This window comes from Dipodomys merriami, unplaced genomic scaffold (genome assembly GCF_024711535.1).
Source record: "Dipodomys merriami isolate MVZ:Mamm:240054 unplaced genomic scaffold, mDipMer1.0.p SCAF_12, whole genome shotgun sequence".
NCBI lineage: Eukaryota > Metazoa > Chordata > Mammalia > Rodentia > Heteromyidae > Dipodomys > Dipodomys merriami.
In genome coordinates this window covers 32,693,639-32,713,108 of record NW_027202493.1, presented here as the reverse complement: position 1 = coordinate 32,713,108, position 19,470 = coordinate 32,693,639, and the positions used below count along the sequence as shown (strand labels likewise).

Below are 19,470 nucleotides of genomic sequence, written 5' to 3'. Positions count from 1 at the left end.
CCTGGGTTACAGATTGAATTCAAGCCAGCATTATACCAAGACTATGTCTCATACAAAAAGAAAAAATATGTTTAGCAGGTTTTTTTGTTGGTTTCTATTTTTGAGGTAAAGACCTCAAGCTGGGTGCTGGTGGCTCATGCCTGTAATCCTAGCTACTCAGGAGGCTGAGATCTGAGGATCGCGGTTCAAAGCCAGCCAGGGCAGGAAAGTCTGTGAAACTCTTATCTCCAATTAAAAAACCCACCAGAAACCAGAAGTGGCACTGTGGCTCAAGTGGTAGAGTGCTAGCCTTGCGCTGAAGAGCTGAGGGACAGGGCTCAGGTCCATGACCAACAATAAAATAAAGTTAAAAAAAAAAAAAGGTAAGAGCTCATAGATGTTAAGCATCGTGGGACTCTGCGTTCAATTCCTAGCACTGCAGAAAAAAATTTAAGAAGTTCTGAAAATAGCTCAGGAACAAAGCAGGGAAAGAAGAGGAAATGAGACTCTTGTCTGCAACACTGGTGGCCAGGAATGCTTCTTCTAGGAAGGACCATGAGCAATTCTAGAGGTGACTGAACAATACGATTTTTAAGAGGCTTGTTACATTCAACTAGGAGGATTTCCATATTATTCCTTCTAGAAAACCAATGAGATAGGAATTCGTTATTCTCATTACCAAAAGTTCTCTGAGCTTGCCGAAAACCAGGTTACTAAAGGTTGGAACAGAGGTCTTCATCGCAACTAAGCTCTTCTCTTCCATACATCCAAAGACAAGCAACCTCTCCAGAGCCATCTTTACCGTAGAATATTAAAAAGACATTTTCTTTCATTCCCTTCATCCCTATTTATCTCCCTCCTTCTTTCCCTCCCTCCATATTTTTTTTCCTTTTTATTGGGGGGGGGGTAGGAGTGGGTCCTGGAGCTTGAAATCAGGGCCTCTTGCTCTTGTTTGTCTTTTTTGGTCAAAGCTGGTGCTCTACCACTTGAGCTATAGCCCCATTTCTGGCTTTTTGCTTCCCAACTGGAGATTAAGAGTCTATTAGAGTTTTCTGTCTGGACTGGCTTCAAACCTTCATCCTCAACCTCAGATCTCAACCTTGTGAACAGCTAAGATTATGGTGCTAGCTCTGTCTCTCTCTCTCTCCCCCCCTCTTTCTCTTTCTCCCTTCCTTCCTTCCTTTCTTTCCTTCCTCCTTCCTTCCTTCCTTCCCTTCCTTCCCTTCCCTCCCTCCCTCCCTCCTTCTCTCTCCCTTCCTTCCTTCCCTTTCTTTCTTTCTTTCTTTCTTTCTTTCTCTTTCTTTCTTTCTTTCTTTCTTTCTTTCTTTCTTTCTTTCTTTCTTTCTTTCTCTTTCTTTCTTTCTTTCTTTCTTTCTTTCTTTCTTTCTTTCTTTCTTTCTTTCTTTCCTCCTTCCCTCCCTCCCCCTCTCTTTTCTCCTTTCTTTTTCTCTCTTGCCAGCTTCTTGCCCCTCCCCACCTCTAGCCTTTTCTTCCTTCTGTCTCTTTTTTTGTGGTCCTTAGGATTGAACCCAAAGCCTTTAACATGCTCTGCTCTTTTAAGCTACACCACCAGTCCTCAGACCATTTTCCTTTCAGTATGGATCACAAAGGTTTTTCTTAGCCATACCCTGCAGATGTGCACTGGAAGAGAGCTGGTCTAGATCCCAGTTCTCAGCAAGAGCAATGACTGCGGCTGCTTAACAATGCGGGTGGGCTTCTCCCCCAAACCTTAAATGGTAACGCATCCCGATGATCTTGTGTCTGACAGCAAGGTAAGAACTGGGAGAAAAATAAGTCATTTGAGCCAAAAAGAAAAATCAGTAACAAGTTCAGGAAAAGAGATCAGAATAGGAGACAATGGACATTTAAAAACAGAGTGGAACCTTTTACTTAAACAAAAATCCAGAAAAACAAGAAAGGTCCTCAACTATTAGCTGACAGAGTTAAGAAAACCTGAGGTTGGTACCCTAAGAGCGAGAATCATCAGGAGCTCAGGGATGACGCATTTGAGTCAGTAACTGTCGACTTTTGTCCATTTTTAGAAAAATGTCCAGAGAGACAAAGTTGCTAATAAGCTGATAGTTATAGAAGAAATCAAGGATCCCATAAGATGAAGAAACACAATGATAGAACAGGCCAGGATTTCAAACAAGAAATAACTAAGGTAATATTTAAAAATATTGAGAGTTCCGTATGCCTTATTATGAAATACAAAGTTCAGATACCAGCGTTGGTTAAGAGATTTTTGACTCCTGGATCTCCCTGAGACTCTGAGACAGGACTTCCAAATGAAGGAATAGCCCAGTGACGAGAGGAGCTCCACAGTTACAGTGTTACTCTGTGGAACACCAGTGCCTGCAGGGCATCTGAGAACAGGGAGGAGAGGATGGTAGGTGGGCTGTCATTTGGGAGACTGCGCATGTGCTGCCGGGCATTGAGGGCATTGCATGGTTAAGTGTCTACTCTCTGCTAGAGGTCTTTACAAAATTAGAGTCTCTGGTACACTTCCCTTGACTTGCTGGTGGTTTAATCACACAGAAAGCTGAGCAAACTGCAACTCTGGATCCAATTCCAATCAACTGAGGAAGGTAGACCCCAGACAGGGTTGGGCACATTTGGCCTGAGAAGCAGAAACAGCCAGAACCTGGAAGAAAGTATCCTAAAAAAAGTTGGTGATATATTTGATCTCTGAAGTTTCAAAGAAGTGATTTTTGAAAGTTCAAAGAAAACATACGCAGAACATGAAACTCAAAAGGGAAGATGCTTTCAGAAGAACGGGAGGACAGTGAAAAATGAACTCTTGCTCATGCAATTGCAAATTATCCCTGAAGATGAAAAAGTAGACATGCTTAAAGGTACTCCTCCCCCAGGGAGCTAGCTAATGCTTTTAGAAGGCCTGTACAAAAAGATCAAGAACATAATAAAGAACGGGATCCTGGCCCATTCAAGAAGGCACCAAAGATCTGATGAGCTTAAACTAGTCAAAATGCTAATGAAAGGGAGGAAAAAAGGAGCTATTTTAAATCATATCTGAATCCAAAAGAATAAGAAAGACACAAGCCTGCTGTCAGGGCTGTGTAGTGGTCCAGCTGGAAAGAATGAAGAGAAGAAAGGGAGGGATAATCTTTATACTAGAAAGGAAAAGTGAATCTTGTTTTCTTTGTTCTTTTTAGTGTTACTTCTGTGGCTTGAACTCAGGGCCTGGGAGCTGTCCCTTAGCCTTTTCTGCTCAAAGCTAGTGCTCTACCACTTGAGCCATACCCCCATGTCCAGCTTTTGGTGTTTAATAAGAGTATCATAGGCCTTCCTGCCCAATCTAGCTTCAAACCATAATCCTCGGATCTCAGCCTTCTGAGCCACGGCTCCAACAGGAAGAACAAATCTTGGTGTGAAGGAAATGAAGAGAATGGAATTTAGAGATCTAATGAATACTCTTTTGACAGGCTGAACTCAAGTCAGTATATAGAGAAAGTTAACATCTGAAATGTAACCCATAATCTTTGAGAGTTTCTGATGAACCTGAGGTCAGGATTGATTCCACAGGCAAAGATCAGTACAGGCAAAGTCCCAGTTTCTGGGAAACGCTATTGAGTAAAAGGTTTAAGAGTATTTAGAAAAGGAAATGGTGACTCTGAGAAGGAGACTCTTCCTGAAATACTGCTACTAATAAGTAACAGCAAAGGTGATGGGGCGGCTATTTGGATGAGAAAATGTGATGGACATTAAGCTCTCAATACGGCGTCAATGAGTCCTCCCATAATTCTCTTGCAAACAAGACAGAGGAATATGGCCCAAAGGACACCAGTCATGAGGATTCGTGATGATCAGTGATGATCATCATGGAGTGACTGGATTAATTAAAAACCTCTTGAATGGGCTTAGAACACTGAGGTAGAAGATTTAAGAAAGGATTTGAGGAACAGATAAAAGCAACTTCAAGTACAACCTTCAAAAAAAAAAAGTAAAGGAGGGGCCTGCTGGGCAGCTGAGCAATGTATAGAGAAAATATTTTCTATGTGTTACCTCAAAATAAAGGGCATGGGGAAAAGGTATGTGCTTAGTAAACTCCTAAGTGAGCTGTATGAAGACAGCAAGGGACCGTCCTGAGCTGGCGCACATACAGCACTGGCACCTCTATGGCCAGTGGCCATTTGTCCGAGATGGAGCATTGTTAACTTACAGTCCTATCTGAGAGGTACCAAATCCACAGAGTCAGACCCTAAAAAATCAGAGGGTTGGCAGGGTCACATTCCTTCTGGGCAATGTAGGGAAGAACTTATTTCCTGCCTTTCTCTAAACTCTAGCCCCTTTTCACAGCATTTCCAGCTCTGTTTCACCACATTTTTTTTTTGTCTTGTCAGACCCTCCTGCCTTGTCTTCTGGAAGATCCATGTCCCTAACATTGGGTTGCCCACAAAACAAGAATTCCCCTTATCATAGGACTCTTTAATCACATCTACAAAGCCCTTTTTACAAGTAAATAAACATATTTAAAAGGTTCCAAAGATATGGTGGTAGAATCTTTGAAGATCTATTCATTATGTCTTTCAAGCCTCAAAGATTTAATTAATTCTGTTTCTGGGAATATAAAGGACAGGAGACACATGAGTGCACGCATTAAAATCTAAACTATAAGCTGGGCACTGGTAGTTCACGCCTGTAATCCTAGCTACTCAGGAGGCTGAGATCTGAGGATCATGGTTCAAAGCCAGCCCGGGTGAGAAAGTCTGGGAGATATTTCCAATTAAGCACCAAAAAAGCCAGAAGTGTTGCTGTGGCTTAAGTGGTAGAGCACTAGCTTTGAACAAAAAGCTCAGAGACAGTGCTCAGGCCCTGAGTTCAAGCCCCAGAGCCAGCACACATACAAAAAAAATCTATTAAAAACAATTGTATTAATGATATTAACAAAGCTGGATACCAGTTTAAATACAAGTTTGATGTAGTTAATTATGAACACTGAGTTAATTATTAACACTGAGCAGATAGCAATCATTCTCCAAAACTTTTCATGTTAAAAGTTAATTAAATATTAACTTTTTAGTAGGCTGTAAAGTTGATTTCCTTATAAACTCCTATTCACAGGCTTCCCTAAGTATTTAAATATAGCAACATACAGTGCCATTGAGCCAGGTGGTAGTGAGCTTATGATTATGCTAGAGCTACCCTAGACCTGTCCAGAGCTGGTCCAGAGTTCCAGGACCTTTCATTAGCAACTTTTCATTAGCAACTCCTATTTCTCTTCTCTCTGACCAGAGGTCTTGAAACCCAACCAAAGGTGAATCTTCTAAACAACTTCTTTCTTTACAACTCAGCTCCAAATGAGAGACTTTAAAAAAAATAGGTTATGGACTTAGAAAATATTTTTTTTTCTTCCCAGATGTCAGATGCCATCTCTCAAGAAAACATAGTATGATTGGGTATACTACAGATGAATTAAAATCACAAGGAACACTTTTACTGAACAATTTCAAACCCCTCATAAAACAGTAATAATTGTTGTTATTATTTTTGCTAGCCCTGGAGTTTAAACTCAGGGCTTTAAAGCCCTTTTTTTAAGCTTTACTCATTCAAAGCTGGTACTCTACAATTTGAGCCACATCTCCACTTCTGGCTTTTTGCTGGTAAAGGGGAGATAAAGAGTGCTTGGACTTTTCTGCCTAGGCTAGCTTCGAACCCTGATCCTCGGATCTCAGCCTCCTGAGTAAGGTAGTATGACAGATGTGAGTCACTCATGCCCAGCTTTGATTGTTTTTACACAGAACTGTCCACAAACATCAGGACAATTAGAGGACAAAGAAATAGAGAAGAAAGGAGTAACTGCAGGGGAAAGGCACTTCCTCCGCGTAGACTGGGCTACAAGAGGAGAGGTGACTAAGTCTCACTGGTCTCTCTACCCCTCAACACATAGCCTGTTAACCAGTGATGGTGAAATGCAGACAAATACAAGGTGGAGAAAAGAGGGCAAGGCGGTGCCCCTGTTTTCTCCCCTGGCACACCTGGCACCATGATTCACCCGTGGTAAGCACCTAAAGGACTGTAGAACAATGAATCCTTTCATTAGTTAGAAACTGTGGGACATGACCTTAGCCGAGAAGCCAGAAATGGGACTTACTTTACTGTCCTTGTCTGGCTTGCTTGTGGAACTGTTCCCACAAGCCGAGGAAACGTTGTCGGGAGATGTGGGCAATCCAGGGAGAATGGTCACCGTCCGGCCACTGGGTTCCGTTTCCAGGGAGGCAGCGGTGATGCTCGAGGAGGCCAGAGGGGCGCTGGCCCTACCGATACCGCCCGCAGCAGCAGCAGCAGCAGCAGCAGCACCTGCCATAGCAGGCAGAGGCTGTGGGGAGGCCAGCGAATGATGAGGCAGGCCCACAGGTGCAAGGCCCAGGCAGGTGGTGTTCTGAACCTGAATGGGTGTCACCGCTGCCGTGGGCCGCTCTTGGTTATGTGCTGCCACTAGCGGAGGACAAGAGGGAACAGAGCAAAAGTCAGCTTCCTGCCAAATACTGCTCAGCAAGACGCTCACTGCATCCCATCAGACCATAACCAAAGGCTGCTACTGACATTTATTCTAATAGAGAAGGGGTGTAGTGGGATTCTGGTGTACTTAAGTAAGTCATGATCGGATTCCTGGATCTACTAACCTTCTAGGTCAGAGCTAGAAGCTCAGCTATAACCCCAGGACCCTTTAGTTACAAAGAATAGTGATCCATAGTATCAGAGATACAGGGCCAATTTTGAAAAGTGCCAAACCACAACAGCTGGCATCTGTTTCCTTCACCTATTAACCATCTTTCTTTTTCTTTTTTTTCTTTCACAGAAGTCACTAGTCTTTATGCTGCCAAGACTTATGATAGGTTTTTAATGCTACAGGACTTAGTGATCTAAGATCCCACTGGATCTAAAATAGAGCTGGGATGACATGCACCACATCTTAGTAGAAAATCACAATAGCCACGTGCTAGGAACAGTGAAATCTGAGACCATGCATGTCTGGACTATAGAAGGCCTGATTTAAAATACGACACTGTTGACAGTCTTCACTTTGGCCTAATTTCTTTCTTTCCGGTGTTTGATCGCTAGGTGCATCCTGAATCAACATAAAAGGAAGGCTTAGCCCAAATGAACAGTTGAGAGTGCCTGTTATGGAAGGTTTGGTCCCTACCTGGTGTTGCTAGTGACAGTTGATTGGCTCTTGAGTATATTAATGTCATCAATGGGGGCGTGTCTTTGAAGGGTATGTTTTCTGGATGTCATAAAGTGAGCAATTCTGCTCCTACATCTTTTCTGCCACAAGTCCCAGCAATCAACCGGCATGGTCTAAGAACCTCTGAAATCATGAGCCAAAATGAATCTCTCTTCTTTTTAGATTGTTCCTTTCAGATGTGGCCACAGCGATGAAACGATGTCAGAACCTGGGACTGGATTGTGCCTGCTTCTGTTTCCTAATGTCATTCATTATTTGAATGGCATACCTACTTCCCTAAACATCGGGCCTCAGTGATCTTCTCTTAAGCAGGCAAACCCTTTCCCTCAATGTTACTCTCTTACAGTTTCCTTCCTACCTGTCCTCACAGCATTGCGGGCTTGGTTGACGGTCATCTGCCCAGTCATCTGCAACAGGACTTTAGCTTGAGGACTCGTCTGGATGTGAGCTGCTGATACCACGGCTGTGGGAACCACACTGGGACTGCCAGCCACACCATTTCCCTGGAGCTTCGGGGCAGGCGCTCCTGCGCTAGAAGGGCTGACCATGGTCACCACTCGACTCGTCTGTCCCGCAGTAGACACCGGGACTTTAGCTTGAGAAGCATTTGTCACCGTCCTGCTAAAACAGAAACAGATGGAAAACCTACTCTATCAGCAAAAGAAGAAAACAGAACAATTATACACAAGAAAAATGACTCAAAGATATTAAAGACAGAATTTTTTTTGGGGGGGGCAGGTCCTGGGACTCAAACTCCTGGGTTTGGGTGCTGTCCCTGAGCTCTATTTTGCTCAAGGCTAACACTCTACCACTTGAGCCACAGTGACACTTCTGGCTTTTCTGTGACTAATTGGAGATAAGAGTCTCATGGGCTTTCCTGCTTGGGCTAGCTTTGAACCGCAATCCTCAGATCTCAGCCTCCTGAGTAGCTAGGATTACAGGTGTGAGCCACTGGTACCTGCTTACAGAATTTTTTTCTTTTATTAAATGAATGCAATTTTTTATAGGTTTTAAGAAGAGCAGATTCAAAGAAATGATGGCCCTGGGTCAGAGAAAGGTCTTGAAATTGTTCTGACTCACCAGAAACCACACGCCATACTTTGCCTAAGAAAGAAATATATATATATATATATATATGTAGTTGGTAGTGGGTTTAGCCTTTCATTTGGAGACCAGGCCTCTACTAACCTCCGAGGCCCTGGATTCTCTTGGACCTAAATAATGTTTATTCCCTTGCAGTCTTCACATTGCCATAGTTTTATTCCTGTTTGTTTTCTGGCTTCTCTCTACTTGTCTCTAACATATTGCCACCAGTGCCAATAAACATAGTGCACACGCACACACACACACACACACACACACACACACACACACACACACAGAGCCTCCCTCTCCCTTACTCTAGTTCTCCCTCCTTATCGCCTCCCCCGCCCCCCCTAAAATATCCTTTCTGGCATCTCCTAAACTACCTCAGTCATATTTACATTTCAAGATCCTGTACAAATCCGAGCATTTCAAGAAGTCTTGTCAAGTTCAAGTGTGAGACCTTAGGATTCTACACAATTCATGTAGATCCTGGCCTTCATTGTGTCTTTATATTTCGACCCTTGATTACAAAAATGTGGCGTCTTTTAAAAAATAAATTCCACATGAAATACTGATGACTTAAGATTGAATCAATGAAAACAGGGCTCATGTAAATAAATTTTTTTTTTTTTATTCCTCCACCGTCTGCACAGCAGTAAAGGTACAGACCAGCTCTCAACTTTTACTTACAGACAACTTAATTAAGTACAGACTATTGTGTAGTGTATTTTTTGATATGTTAAATTCATTGAAATGATGACAATTTGGAACATGGCCGATTTTCTACTAGGTAGAATACTTCATTAACTCAAATATCCTTATTGTTTACAATGATGAATAACAGAACATTCATTTGCTGTAAGCAAGCATTTCTCCAGAGTTAAACAAGCAGAGGTTTTTAATCATTTGTTTTTGAACCTTGTAAAAAGTGTCTTTCTTCATTAACTTCAATTTTTTATTGCTGTTTCTTGTATTTCCCTTATTTTTTAAATTATTTTTAATTATTATTGTTATTTTGCACCAGGGAGATCCTATCTGCCATTTTCTGGGTGGGTTGGATCCTGAATGTAGAATTTAACAAGTACAGAAAAGGTTGATATTGATTAAAAATTTGCAAGTCAAATTAAAGCTAACAGTCTGCCACCATCTGCAACGATAGTGATTTTCATTTGATTAGGCTGCTGGCCAACCTATAAATCAAGGGCAACAGCTGACAAACATGTCAGTTCATTAAGCCATTTGTCTAAAATCAAGAGGGCTGAGCAGTGATTGAACACAGCTAAACCTGAGCCATTTCTTAAAGAACCCAGTGGTCAAAGCCAGGATTTCCCAGTATTCAGTTTATTATAGGTTATTTCTTTCAGTTTCTGACATTACTTTGTCCTGTGACCAGAAGATACACTGTCTTTTAAAAAAAGAAGGCTATTTATTATTATAGAAACTTAATATTTTGTGGAAGCATATTTTAGGAAGTGCCTATCACTCTACATGGATTCTCAAATTCAGTGATCTTTGGGGGGGCCAGAGGATTCTTTTGTGGGGGCTGTCTGTGTATTGCAGGATTTAGCAGCACCCCTAGTTTCCAATGCATGATATGCTAAAGGCACACTCCCAACTCCCCAAGATGTGACAATCAGAAATATGTCCAGATGTTACTAAATGTCCCTTGGGAATGAAACTGTCCTCATTTAAAATAGATCTATTCGACATATAATGAATTTAGATATCTTTTTTATTTTATTCCATCTATTATATCCACTATTCTATTTATTTTCTATTTATTTTATTTCTTTCTATTCTATATTTCTACTTTATAGATACTAATTGCCAGAATTTTCAGGTCAATTCTGTGACCACCAAGTTAATGGAATAACTACAGATCTAGACCACATAAGTTTGAACACTTCTTCACTGTGACCTCAGACAAGTTAGTCAAATGTTCCTGTCCCTAAATTTCCTCATCTATGAATAACAGATATGACACCAATGAGTTAAGGACAAAGAGTTAATACATGTAATGCGGTTAGAAATCTGCCTGTCTGGTGAATAGCAGGCATTCTGCAGACATATAGGTATTAACAATGCTGCTTTAATTTATTTTAAATATCGTGCCTTTTATTTTCCAGGAGGAAAATGCTGAAAATGGTAGAGCTGAGCCTTCCCACATATAAATTAAAGCAAGTAGTCATAACCCGAGACATTCATTGGTGGAAACCTATAATTTCAACACATACCCATGGGAGAAGTAAGCTAAGAATCTTAGTGTTGGAAGGGATTTTAGCAGAAATAGATGTGGATTTTAAAAGCTTTGGCTTTAGAACAGGCAATTAAAATGCAAGAAGGAATCTGAACAGGCTGGAAACCCTGAAGAAAAAAAAAAGAATCAAGCGTCTGTGTTTAGCACTTAGTAAACAATTTATTCACAACCATACCTTGTGACTGGTGCCACATAATTGCCAGGGAAAACTCCAATCTTGCTGGTATGCATCGATGTCCCTTTGAACCAGCCATCCTGGCAACGTTCAAACACCAAAAACATCTCCCCTTTTCTCAGCTCTAGTTCATCCTCCTTCCGGGGAGTGTATGGATATATAGCAACATACCTAGAATGGAGAAAGCTATTTGATTCCAGGCTGACAAACAAAATCTCAATCTACTCAAAACTCTTGCTTGGTACAAAGTCTTAAAGCAGTTTGCACAAATGTACCCAGAAAGTAAACACTTCCAAGGGCTGATAGCTCATGCCAATAATCCTAGCTACTCAAAAGGCTGTGATCTAAGGATCAGAGTTTGAAGCCAGCCGGGCAGAAAGTCAGTGAGAGTCTTATCTTCAATTAACCAGCCAAAACCTGGAAGTGCAAGTGTGGTTCAAGTGGTAGAGCACTGGCCTTGAGCAAAATAAGCCAAGCAAGGGAACCCCGAGGTCCTGAGTTCAAGTGCCAGTACCAACAAAAACAAAAAGAAAGTAAAATCTTTTAACCTGTAAAGTCCAATTGGCATGTCTCCTTTGAAAGAGGTCTTGCAGTCTGTGCTTTTTAGCATATTAAAAACTGCTAAAGCTCTTCCTGCCAGTGTGGTAGCGACAGTCTCACCAAATGGTATTTGTGTTGAAGGATTAATGCAGTTTTCCCAGAGTGTCCACATTGCTCTCACACATTACAAGTCCACTGGGAAAACGGTTTCCCAAATGGCACTCATTCGACTTGGGAAGTAGCCCCCACATGCTGACAAAAGGTATAAAATCCCACTGAGATGCCTATAGACTGGCCTTCCTCACACAAGTAGAACTTAGAGGCTTGGGCTATACCTTCTTCTGTTTGCTCAGCCAGGAAGCAGGCTGAAGAACATCAAAGAAAAGCAAAGTGTAGGCTACAGAGAGAACGAAACAACTCCACAATGCAAAGTAACTGGGCCAAGCCCCACACAGAAACCAGGGAAGAAACCTCGAGTTCTTCACCATTAGCACTCTGAATTGTTTGGGTATAAATTCATACCACGCAGGTGACACCTAAAATCCTGTTGCATTCTGCAGTCAGTAAACATTGCACGGGATAATTTGATCTTTCTGGGTCTATTGCTGAAGACTTACAGGGTTGTTTTTTGTTTTGTTTTGTTTGGGTGTCCATCCTAGGGCTTGAACTCAGGTCCTTGAAGTCTTGCTTAACTTTGTCTGCTCCAGGTTGGTGCTCTACCACTTGAGCCTCATGAATTTGCCTGCCAGGGCTGACTTTGAACTGTGATCCTCAGATCTCAGCCTCCTAAGTAGCTAGGATCACAGGCACATTCCACCGGTGCCCAGATGACTTATAGCTTTTTATATGCAAACTCCAGCTAGATCTGATTTTTGTGAAATATCTTCCAATTCCTTAAGATGCTGCCAGCAAGGAAGAAGACAAAGCCTAGAAATAAAAGAGGGGCAATCCCGTATACATCCAGTGTTATCAAGAAGCAAACAGTGGGTTTCCTTGAACTCTAAAAGGCCTTGGCTCAGCAGGACAGCTACCTGGCAAGCGCACGTGGTTTCAGCAGTTTCTTAATTAGGTACTGCTGGGTAGAGGTTTGCAGAACACAAACCACTCGGTGAGCCAGGGCCTGTCCCTAGTTCCAACCAGAAAAATGCTTCTCTAGGTGCTGTTGGGTGTTAGTTGTCTACGAAGGCTTAAGCAGTCGTAGAAGGTGTCCTCACTTACACGCTGGGGCGGCTCTGAGGCCGTAAATGTGCAATCTGGTCAGTGGATCCCGTCCCAGGCCTTGGTCCCACTCCAGTAGCAGCGGCGGCAGCAGCAGCAGAGCCCGGTGGTGTAGAGGCCAGGACAGTGGCAGCCAAGAGAGGGGGTGGAGGAAGAGGCGGATTCATAGTCTGGTATAGAGAAATGATAGAGAAAGGAACAAGTTATTTATTTAAGCCTTCCCTGTCATGTGGAACGGAAATCCACAGGAGATGTTCATAGAATTTACCCAGCGCAGAACCTGCAGATTCTTTCCTATGAAAGTTCCACCTTTCAGATGGGTGCCCATGGCTCAAACCTAGATCTTAGCAATTCAGGAGGTTGAGATCTGAGAATCTTCATTCAAAGCCAGCCTTGCCAGATAAAGCCAAGAGACCCTATCAACTACTATCATACTAAGGCTGGTCAAGGGGTAGAGCACTAGTCTTGAACAACAACAACAACAAAAAACAAACCCCAAAACAACAACAATCCAAGAACACAAGCACAAGGCTCTGAGTACAAGTGTGAGTACTGGCACAAAAAAAGAAAAAGAAAAGAGAAATTCCCCTTTAAAAATTCATCTTTTCAGTAAACAGGTACATAATCACCACTGAGAAGAGGGAAAAGAAAAAAAAATTAATCGCTTCTAATTATAAGATTAAGAACACCTTAAAGTACAGATTTGGAAGAACTCATAAGCCTTTGAGGATGCCGCTATAAATCATGCTGCTTGCTAAGGACTAATTTGTGATTGTTTCAAACACAACCCAGAACAATTCAGCTGCAGCATATCTCAAACCAATCCTTCGGAAGACAATTTTCTTTTGATGCTTGGTCTCCAAAAAGCCCAACAATAGCCAGCCACAGTCACCAGGCTATTGTTGCTATTTTGGCTTACTCTTTTCTTTAACGTTGCCAGCTTTTGAAATTTAGGACTATCAAGGCTGGTAATCTTTAACAAGTACCCTAGTGAAAAGCCGCTGGTTTCTTTATGGGCATGGCCTAATGGGGTCTGCCTACAGGATTCCGTGCCTTTGAAAATCAATGGAGCAATTGTTACCTTCTCCTCTATAATCCCCAGATCATTCTTTATGGTCTGTATACAGAAACTCCTGGGAAAACAGGCACACAAAGATTGTATGAACCCCCCATCTCGGCCCTCCCCCAAATCTTTGAACCACTAGATATAAAAGTTGAATCAAAGGAGAAATAAGAGGACTAAGGAGAACACACCTAGGGAGCAGAAATGGTTTCTACAAGTCAGCATATTAATGATTTCTAATCATAGCCCATAAGTCATTTCATGTGTTGTTGTTGTTGTTGTTTTGGGGGGGGGTACAGGGTTCCAGTTTCTAGACATCTATTTTGTGACTGACATATTTAATCATTTGCCAGTGTGACTTTGGGCAAGGACTTATTTTTCCCACGCTGTGAGAGAGCATTTAGTATGGAAGGAAATGAGGCGTATGCTGCTTTACTGGGTGCTAACCGGACACAGCAGAGGTCTGTTCAAAAAGTTGAGAACATCCTGGAAAAAGTCACTCACACTCTTCAATACCAAACATGCAGCCTTAAGATCTGGGATAGCTCTGGAATTTGCACGATCTAGACTTGCAGAAGAAGGGGAAGGTCAAACATTCATTGTGCTTGGCCTCCTTCCAGTGACAAAGTAGAGAGAAATAAAGATAATCCCGACAAAACAGTCAGCAAATGTGACCTGAGCGGTTCCAAGAGAATAATGCATCAGCTGCCTGACAGGTGAGATAACACGTCTAAATGTACGCAGAGTAATACATGGAGAAACTGTGAAATTCCCACTTAACTGACTTCCATTCCAATCTTGCTAAGCCTGATCTCAAAGAGGTGTAGCTGTGAAAAGGCGGAAGACAAATGGCATGTGCTCACAGGAAATTAAAATTATCGAGTATGTCTTGGCTTTACGGAAAAGAAACTGAACTAAATTGAGCCTGAGAAGAAAAAGGCAAAAAGCATCTCTGGTCCCGATAAAAAAAAACATATGCCAATTTTAACAAAGTGTAAAGGATAAAGGTCACTTCTTATCATTACAGTAAATACAGTAAGCAAATGCTTTGTGCACGTCACTCAAGCAAAGAGAAGAGTTAGGGGCTGAGATATGGCAGAAGGAAGATATTCTGAAAGATCTCAAAGCTTGTGTCTAAGAAGAAAACACCCTTTCAATTATCTCCTTTTGTGATTGAAACAAAAGATAGTCTAAATAAAACTGGGTAGATATTCCCCCCTCCCACTACAGAATAAATGTGCAAAAGACAAAGAGCGAAAGCCTGATTAAAATCAGATTGCTAGATGCTGTTAGGTCCTACGTGGTTGGTAAAATGGGAGGACTCTGCTGAGTCCAGGGCTGTGACACGCTAGGAAATTCTGTGGGTTGCTTTGTAAACACGTTGAACTGAAAGAATCTGGTGATGTGGAAGTTCAAAAGGTAATCCACAGTCATTGTGCGGCAGGCAGTCTGTTACCCGGCAAGACCTGAAATTTCTATAGCGCAGAAAGCACAGCCAGCCTTTCTTTCCTTCACCAGAGAGTTGACCAGGAGACCTGCCTATTTAGTACAGTCTGGGCCTGCCCAGCACCAGAATGCTATAGCATCCACAGGTGCTATGAACAGGGCCCATTTTCTTTAGGAGTGGCTTATTTTTTGTCAAGTGGCCATCTCTTCACGTGTTCAAGTTCAATTCCCTCTGAGCCCCTGATCTGCCTTGATGAAGACAGGAAAGAGGACACATTCCTACCCTGGCAGACTCCTTTGCTACAGTGAGTGAACACCCACAGTGTTCTCAGGGGGACTAGACTGCTGGACAGTTGACAGGCCACATGTGCTAGTGGACATTGCTCAAACCCAGGTTTAAGAACATGGGTTTGGACACCATCTTCCTCTCTGTTACCATTTCCTCCTCCAGTCCAGAGAATAGTTAGATCTGACTCTGGCTAAGGAAGGATGGAAACACGCAGTTGCTCTTATACCTGGGCTATGGACCAAAGGCCAGCCTACCAGTAAAGTGCTTTGCACTGGAATTTTAGGCACAAGTTTAACTTCAAATGAACAAAGCCTCATTTCCTTTCTGACTGTCTCTCCAGTGTGCATCCCCAATCACATACTTCCCTGGGGAGAAAATGGGTCTTAGACAAATACTATTTAATATCTTCCAATCTTGTTATCATTTCTTTCTAAACTCTTGATTTCCAATCAGTCCCCTTTCATCTATATACACCAACATTTCTCAACGGTCTTTCTGTGGACTGAACTTGGACATAGATAAATTGGTCAATGAGGGGCTGGTTGAATATAAAATGCTCCCCCAAGTCGACAGTGTGATCAGTTTCAACAGCATTGCTGTCTGTAGGCCTACACTGTAATTTACTGCTCCACGTTTCATCTATAAGAAAGAGAAAGATTTCTACAGTAGTTAATTGTGTAAATTACGTAAGGTCTCTATGCTTTAGTATACCCATCTGTGAGATGGAATTAATCATTAAGAGTTTATGTAGGTGGCCTCAGACCAGTGCCCCAGAGCAGAGCAAGAACTCAATAAATAGAAGCTACTGTTATGATTCACAAGATTACAAAGTCAGAGACTGTCTTACTCATCATTCTAATGCTGGCCTGGAGCTTTGTAGCCAGACAAATGAGAGTTCATCAATGAGTGCTTCATGAATGTGAGAACATTCTGTGCTCTGAACTCCTCCCTCTTAGAGCAACAGGACATGATCCAGAAATCTCAGCTCTAGAGATCCTAGAATCCTTTTTCTGATGCAGCTATGAACATTTTGCCCATGATCCCAGCTAGCCTTCATTCTGACTTTAGAACTCTTATGGTTTGCAAAGGTTCCAACTTCTCCCTCCTCAACTACAGAGGCTGTGGCCTCTACCCCCTATTTCCAAAGCCCTGCCCTCTTCCTGTTCACAGAAATAGGCTCTGCTTAGTCTCCACCATGGCTACAACAGACTAAATATTGGCTATTCGGAGACCTGACATCATTTAACATTTCTTTAAACACATGTGTGGGTGTGTACGCACATGTATGCGTATAAAGATTTTAAATTGTCTACATACTTTTGGAGTGAAATCTGCTCATAAGTTAGCCAGGGGTGGTATTTGGCCTTTAAGGCATTGGCTACCTTCTGCCCAATTTCCAGCCGACTGAACACTGGTGTAGAGTATCAAGGGACTGGAAATTACTTGTTCCAGAGGCTATTCTGAATTGCACAGAGGAAACAAAACTAATATTTTCACCCTTCTCATCCCATAAAACCAGTCAATAATGACAAAATGATTATAAATCTCACTTTATCGAAGGCATTGGAAATAATTTTTACTTCCTTTTCTAGTGGTAGTTCTTTGTTATCCATAAATGCAGACCATAAAACACCTGGTCACTTTTCTATCAAACTACATACTACTGCTAAGATAGACCTCAAATTCTTCAGCGATGTTTCAGATTTCCTTAGAATACTTGCCACAATAAATGTACAATGCATAGAGTGCATGGTATTGAGATTTTTCTACTTACACCAATCATATGAAGTCCACACCATTTCTACCAAACGAATAGGGACTTTGAGATCTACACTTCTACTGGGATGATGGACAAGTCTGTTTATAATTAGTTTTTCATTAAACGGAATTGGCATGGCAGACTCACGGTTTAATAAAGCTTTCTCTTGCTTAATATGCAGCTTTCTTATATAATCCTCAGATAAAATGGTTCAACATAAATAAATTTTTATATATTCAGGCTCTCCTGTGACCCATCCCATTGATTTGTCCCAGAGTTGACTAAAAGAATTGGCCATTTACTACACTGTAAAATTTTTGGTTCACCAGGGCTGAAACTCAGCCAGCCTTATGTCTTTTCCACTAATTAATTTCTGGAAGATCAGAAAAGTCCGTCTTCTTTTTCCCCTTAAGAAATCAAGTTAGAATTTTTCCATGCAAGGTAGTCATCTGGAAATGGAAAGAGCAAGGGGCTGTGTGTACATACTGGGGGTGGGAAAGAAAGGGGAAAGTCTCCCATGGAGATTGGAGGGCAGGATCGTTAGGAAATCTGGCTCCAGTCAGACATCCGGGGCTAATAGAACCTCATGGAAACCACATTTAATAAATATTAGCTGAAATCCATCTTCTCCAGATGAGTCAAGGCAACTTCTCCTCCCTTGTATTGTCAAGGAAATGATGGTCATTCAGGGAATATTACCCAGTCCCTCAAAAAAAAAAAAAAAAAAACCAAAACCAAAAACCCAGAACATTATTAACTTCCCTTCAACTACAAGAGCATGTTCAACTCTATAAAAAGCATAAGCTAAGTAATATCTGTAAATTTCTTTATACCCTACCTTGTCTCAGAATCAGTTTTTATTTATAAAAAATCTCAAGACAAAGACACTAAGTAAGAAAAATGAAGCAAACGGAAACTGAAGACAATGAAACTAGAGGAAGCCAACTTTTTTTTTTTTTTTGGATCGGTTGTGGAGCTTGAACTCTGGGTCTCGGTGCTGTCCCTCAGCTCTTCAGCTCAAGGCCAGCGCTCTACCACTTGAGCCACAACACTACTTCTGGTTTTCTGGTGGTTTATTGGAGATAAGAATCTCATGGACTTTTCCTGCCCGGGCTGGCTTTGAACCACAATCTAAAAATCTCAGCCTCCTGAGTAGCTAGAATTACCAGTGCCTGGCAAAGGTAACATTTTGACTGGTATGGGGTGAAGTCTCTGCTGGAGGGGCTCTAAGCAGTTTAATAGAGGCAAATGTAATCTTTACCACACACACACATATATACGCATGTGCACGTGTGTGTGTGTGTGTGTGTGTGTGTGTGTGTGTGTGTGTGTGTGTGTGTGTGTTCTATAAAATCCATAATCTAAAAGCGAACTGGCTGTGAAAAGCCTCACTGCTGCCGGTACATGGAGCAGAGAAAACCACAGCAAAGCCAACTACACCCTCCAAGGCCAGCCCCAATTTGCAACAGTCCTCAACAGAAATCAATAAGAGGATCAATAACTCCCCTGCCCCTCTCTATGTCCTCCCTCTATGACACACCATCATGTCATCTCACAAGCAGAAACTCTGAGTAACTTTCCATGGCAGCGTTGGGATTCAAACCCGGCTCTGGCTCATTCTAAGGCCTGTACACCATCATCAGGGCATCATCGCTGGCAACAGGTGTGAGGGAGGTAGGGTGGAGTGATTTCGCCATCCAGGTACCAGGGCAATCTGATTTAAAGATGATTCCTATCCTCATTCAACTCAGGCTTGGAAAGTATAAACCAAATCTGAAAATATAAGCCACAGTATTAGCCTAAACCAGAGATGGGGCACAATTGCCAGTTCTTGCCTATAATGTTAGGAAGCAGGAATGCTGTTTTTTCTCTGCTGAAAGTTGCATTTCCTTCTTCCTTTGTGTGTGTGTTGGGGGCGGGGGGAGGGTGCGCATGCGTGTGTGCATGCCAGTCCTGGGGCTTGAGTTTAGGACCTGGGTGCTGTCCGAAGCTTCTGTGTTCAAGGCTCTACCACTTTGAGCCACAGCGCCATTTCCAGGTTTTTACTAGTTAACTGGAGATAAGACTCTCACAGGCTTTCCTTCCTGAGCTGGCTTTGAACCATGATTCTCATATCTCAGCCTCCTGAGTTGCTAGGATCACAGGTGTGAGCACCAATGGGCCTCTTTCTTCCTTTTAACTTTCCAACTTCATTGTATTTATTTCCCTTAGCTATTCTCTCTCTTCCTGCTCATTTCCCCTGCAACAGACTTTTTTTGAAAACAATTAGTTATTAGATTCTATCTGTATAAAGTTTTTAGAAGGAAAATCACCATAAGCTAAAGAACCCTCTCAAGAAGGCAGGGACCTTTAGAGAGATACAACTACCAGCTCCAACGAGAAGACAACAACAAAATGATTGTGTGTGTGTGTGTGTGTGTGTGTGTGTGTGTGTACACGCTCACGCACACA

At 42.1% G+C, this 19,470-nt stretch overlaps 1 protein-coding gene across 6 annotated transcripts in view; it reads right to left on the bottom strand.

Annotated features, from left to right (window-relative positions):
* Sh3rf1 (SH3 domain containing ring finger 1) overlaps positions 1-19,470 on the bottom strand; it is a 151,542-nt gene that overhangs the window by 19,433 nt on the left and 112,639 nt on the right. For 5 of the 6 annotated variants that reach the window (XM_070016503.1, XM_070016507.1, XM_070016508.1 and 2 more), the window contains 4 exons: positions 12,463-12,632; positions 10,705-10,875; positions 7,545-7,807; positions 6,092-6,435 (listed from right to left, as the gene is read on the bottom strand). In XM_070016503.1, coding sequence (XP_069872604.1) covers positions 6,092-6,435; positions 7,545-7,807; positions 10,705-10,875; positions 12,463-12,632 — 948 coding nt within the window. The remainder of the gene's footprint in view (positions 1-6,091; positions 6,436-7,544; positions 7,808-10,704; positions 10,876-12,462; positions 12,633-19,470) is intronic. The other variant, XM_070016506.1, reaches the window with a different exon arrangement.